This window comes from Leptodactylus fuscus, chromosome 11 (genome assembly GCF_031893055.1).
Source record: "Leptodactylus fuscus isolate aLepFus1 chromosome 11, aLepFus1.hap2, whole genome shotgun sequence".
Taxonomy (NCBI): domain Eukaryota; kingdom Metazoa; phylum Chordata; class Amphibia; order Anura; family Leptodactylidae; genus Leptodactylus; species Leptodactylus fuscus.
The window spans coordinates 48800821-48803777 of NC_134275.1; the positions used below are offsets into that span (position 1 = coordinate 48800821).

General features: G+C 49.8%; 1 protein-coding gene across 1 annotated transcript; it reads right to left on the minus strand.

The window, feature by feature from the left end:
• Positions 1 to 320: 320 nt before the first annotated feature.
• LOC142185206 (rho-related GTP-binding protein RhoU-like) lies at positions 321 to 2695 on the minus strand. The gene is made up of 3 exons (XM_075260486.1): positions 2397 to 2695; positions 1827 to 1885; positions 321 to 1438 (listed from the first exon to the last, which is right to left on the minus strand). Exons 1-3 carry the CDS (start codon positions 2614 to 2616, stop codon positions 986 to 988), a joined length of 732 nt encoding a protein of 243 aa, XP_075116587.1. The 5' UTR covers positions 2617 to 2695; the 3' UTR covers positions 321 to 985.
• Between the last annotated feature and the right edge of the window lie 262 nt (positions 2696 to 2957).

Sequence of the window (2957 nt, forward strand, 5' to 3'; positions counted from 1 at the left end):
TATATATATATATGGGTAATTCTTCTATATAGCATTAAAGTAACCCTTAGGAGGCCGCCACTGTATTGTGTAGTTGTAATGCGGAGTCTTCACATAACAATCAAAGCCTTTGATAGTCCCCAATGTATTTAGTCACTATCCCATCTCCATTTGCAATCTATTGTTCCCTGTTATCAGCCACCAGGGGAGGGATTGACTCTATTCTTCTCCCTTCGCATATTCTTGCATGTAATGAAGATGTCAAAGTCTATTGTAGAGAGTAAAGACCAGACAAGGGATAGAATAAAATGGAACTTTATTTGCAAACAGAATTGCATGAAAAGAGATTTTGCGTCCCAAACAAATGCGTGTAAAGCGTCGTCACTGAGACGATGCGAAGATCGAGCGGACATGTCACCAGTATTAGAAGACCAGCGGCCCCCAGATGTCCTGGAACTACAAGTCTCAGCATGGGGCCCTGTAGTTAGAGAACAGCTGGACGCTGGGAGTTACACAAGGTCTGTTGGATGACGCAGCCCAGTGAAGCCGCCACCGCAGTCCTGGTCATGGCTGACTCGCACACACAATGTCCATAATACACAGTATTACAAGGTCCATATGGTCCACGCTTCTTACAACAGAAGCAGATTCAGGTTTCAGCCGCCGCTACAAGGCAGCAAATCGAAGCAATCATTATATTCAGTATAGGCACCATCCCGGTCACACATTCAGCCCGGAACCCGATCCAGTGTAAACAGAGGTGCAGATTGGACGTATCCCTTTAAGAAGAGGTGTCAGAATGTCATTCTGTGGGATAATCTGCCCCATGTCCGGGGCCTGCTGCTTCAGTCCATACCTGGCCCCGATACAAGTCTTTGATCTCTGCATGTACCTGGAAAAGGGAACTCTCACAGTAAGAAGTCCTAAAGCTCCTGCTCTGAGTGCAAGCTCTTTGGTTAAGGCACTTGGCTGCACTTGTTGGTCCCAAGTTACACCAGTAAGACTCCTAAACACACACATACTTTTTCCACCAAGCCTTAGAGAGAGTCTTCATCTTGCTAGCGGTGGCGGCCATCTTCCTCTCTCTCTGGTTTCTAAGGTCAGAGTATCGGAGGCCGGACATGATGGCCGTGTCAAAGACGTCTTTCAGGTTCTTTTGAGTGAGAGCGGAACATTCAACATAGGCAACTGCCCCAATTTTTTCGGCGAGGGCCCTGGCAGAGGAAGGGGGCACAGGTTTCTCCCGATACCGAGCTAACTGGATTAAGACTTTGACATCCTCTCGAAGGTCGCACTGGGTGCCCACCAGGACCAGCGGCACATTGGGGCAATGGGTTTGTATCTCCGAGATCCATTTCTCTGATATGTTCTGGAAAGAGGATGGGCTCACCACACTAAAACATAGGATGACCACGTCCGTCTTGGGGTAGCAGAAGTGGCGAAGCTTGTCAAATTCATCCTGGAGAGAGAGGGGAGACGGTTCAGAGATTGGTGAAGGTGGAACGAATGTAGGGACAGAACCCCCGTATACTGTGGACAGGTTGAACCCTAATATATATGATGTCTGATACTAATGCAGGGCGGCAGCGTCTGTCCCCCCCTCCCCACTGCAAGGTGCTAGAGACAGAACCCCATATACTGTGGATAGGGTGAACCCTAATATACATGATGTCTGATACTAACACGAGGGCGGCACTGCAAGGTGCTAGAGACAGAAGGCAATGGAGGACACGGAATCTGCGGGGTGACATGAGATATGGCGTCTCTACCTCCCTGCAGGGATATATCAGAGGGATATACAGGAGGGGACACGCAACGTGGAGCCTGGCGTACAGCTGAGCACTTACCTGCCCTGCGGTGTCACAGAGCTGCAGCTTGACAGGCGTGTTCCCTACTTGCACCAGAGCTGCAAAAAAAAAAAAGGTGATATCGAATTAACCCTTTGCACACAGCTAATGTTTTGCACACAATCCCCTACAGCATTTAAGGAGTACAACTATAAATTGGCGCAGCCGTGACCCTATTACCAGGAAGCCTTAATACGCAGAAGTCCCAGTGCGGGGAAACATTGTAATATTCAGCGCGACACAGGGAAAGGTGACGTTATCCCGACTTATATAAGATCTGGCCCCGACCAGTAACTGGAAAATAAATCAGCCCTAAAGACTCGCACATTCCTAAATGGAAGAACTGCAGAGTAACAAGAATCCCCCCAGGGGTGTCCTATATTATCCGAATATCAGATCCCTTTCACAAATGCCCTGGAAACCCTGTACAATCCGCTTTAACTTGACGTGAAAGGAATACAAGACGAGGTAGACAGAGGGAAATGCAGAAAAATAACCCAAAAACAGATTGTTCCGATTGCTCGAAAGCCCTACAACATCATGGCCATATAAGGTGCAGAAGTGACCTACCTGAGAAGTCATCGAAGGCGGTGGGGATGTAGCGAGTGGGGTAGCCATTGGTGGTGTAGCTGACCAGAAGGCTGGTCTTACCCACCGCCCCATCCCCGAGCAGGACACATTTCAGGCTCCGCTCTTGACCTCCGCCGGAGGGTAGAGGTTTGGGCTTGTGGGGCGGCACAGGGGGTGCAAAGTGTGAGGGGTATTCCATGGACATCTCCTGGGGGGGCATTATCCTCGACGCTCCCAGCGTCCACCTTGCCAGCTCTCTACAGGTATACTGACCCAGGGAAGGAGAAATGACTTTTTAAAATCTCTTCCCCTCCCTCTTTGTGCAGACTCCCCCCTCACTCCTGGGAACTCTGCAGGGCTGGATCAGGAGAGGAGGAGTCGCCATAGTCTGGGATCATCAATGGGGGAGGGGGAGGAGGGCTCTGCTCCTCACACAAGGGGTCTGACTACAATTGAGGAGAGGAATTCTGCCCCGTGGAGTCGCGTCACATTCACCAGACTCCACCAATGCAAGAAATCTGGGAAAAGGAAGAGTTAAAGCTGCGGCTTGTGCAAATCTCC

Coding starts and splice junctions, on each gene's coding strand:
- LOC142185206 (XM_075260486.1), bottom strand. CDS start 2,616: ATGCCCCCCCAGGAGATGTCCATGGAATACCCCTCACACTTTGCACCC. Junction 1,886..2,396: donor CGCCTTCGATGACTTCTCAG/GTAGGTCACTTC, acceptor TTTTTTTTGCAG/CTCTGGTGCAAGTAGGGAAC. Junction 1,439..1,826: donor TCTGTGACACCGCAGGGCAG/GTAAGTGCTCAG, acceptor CTCTCTCTCCAG/GATGAATTTGACAAGCTTCG.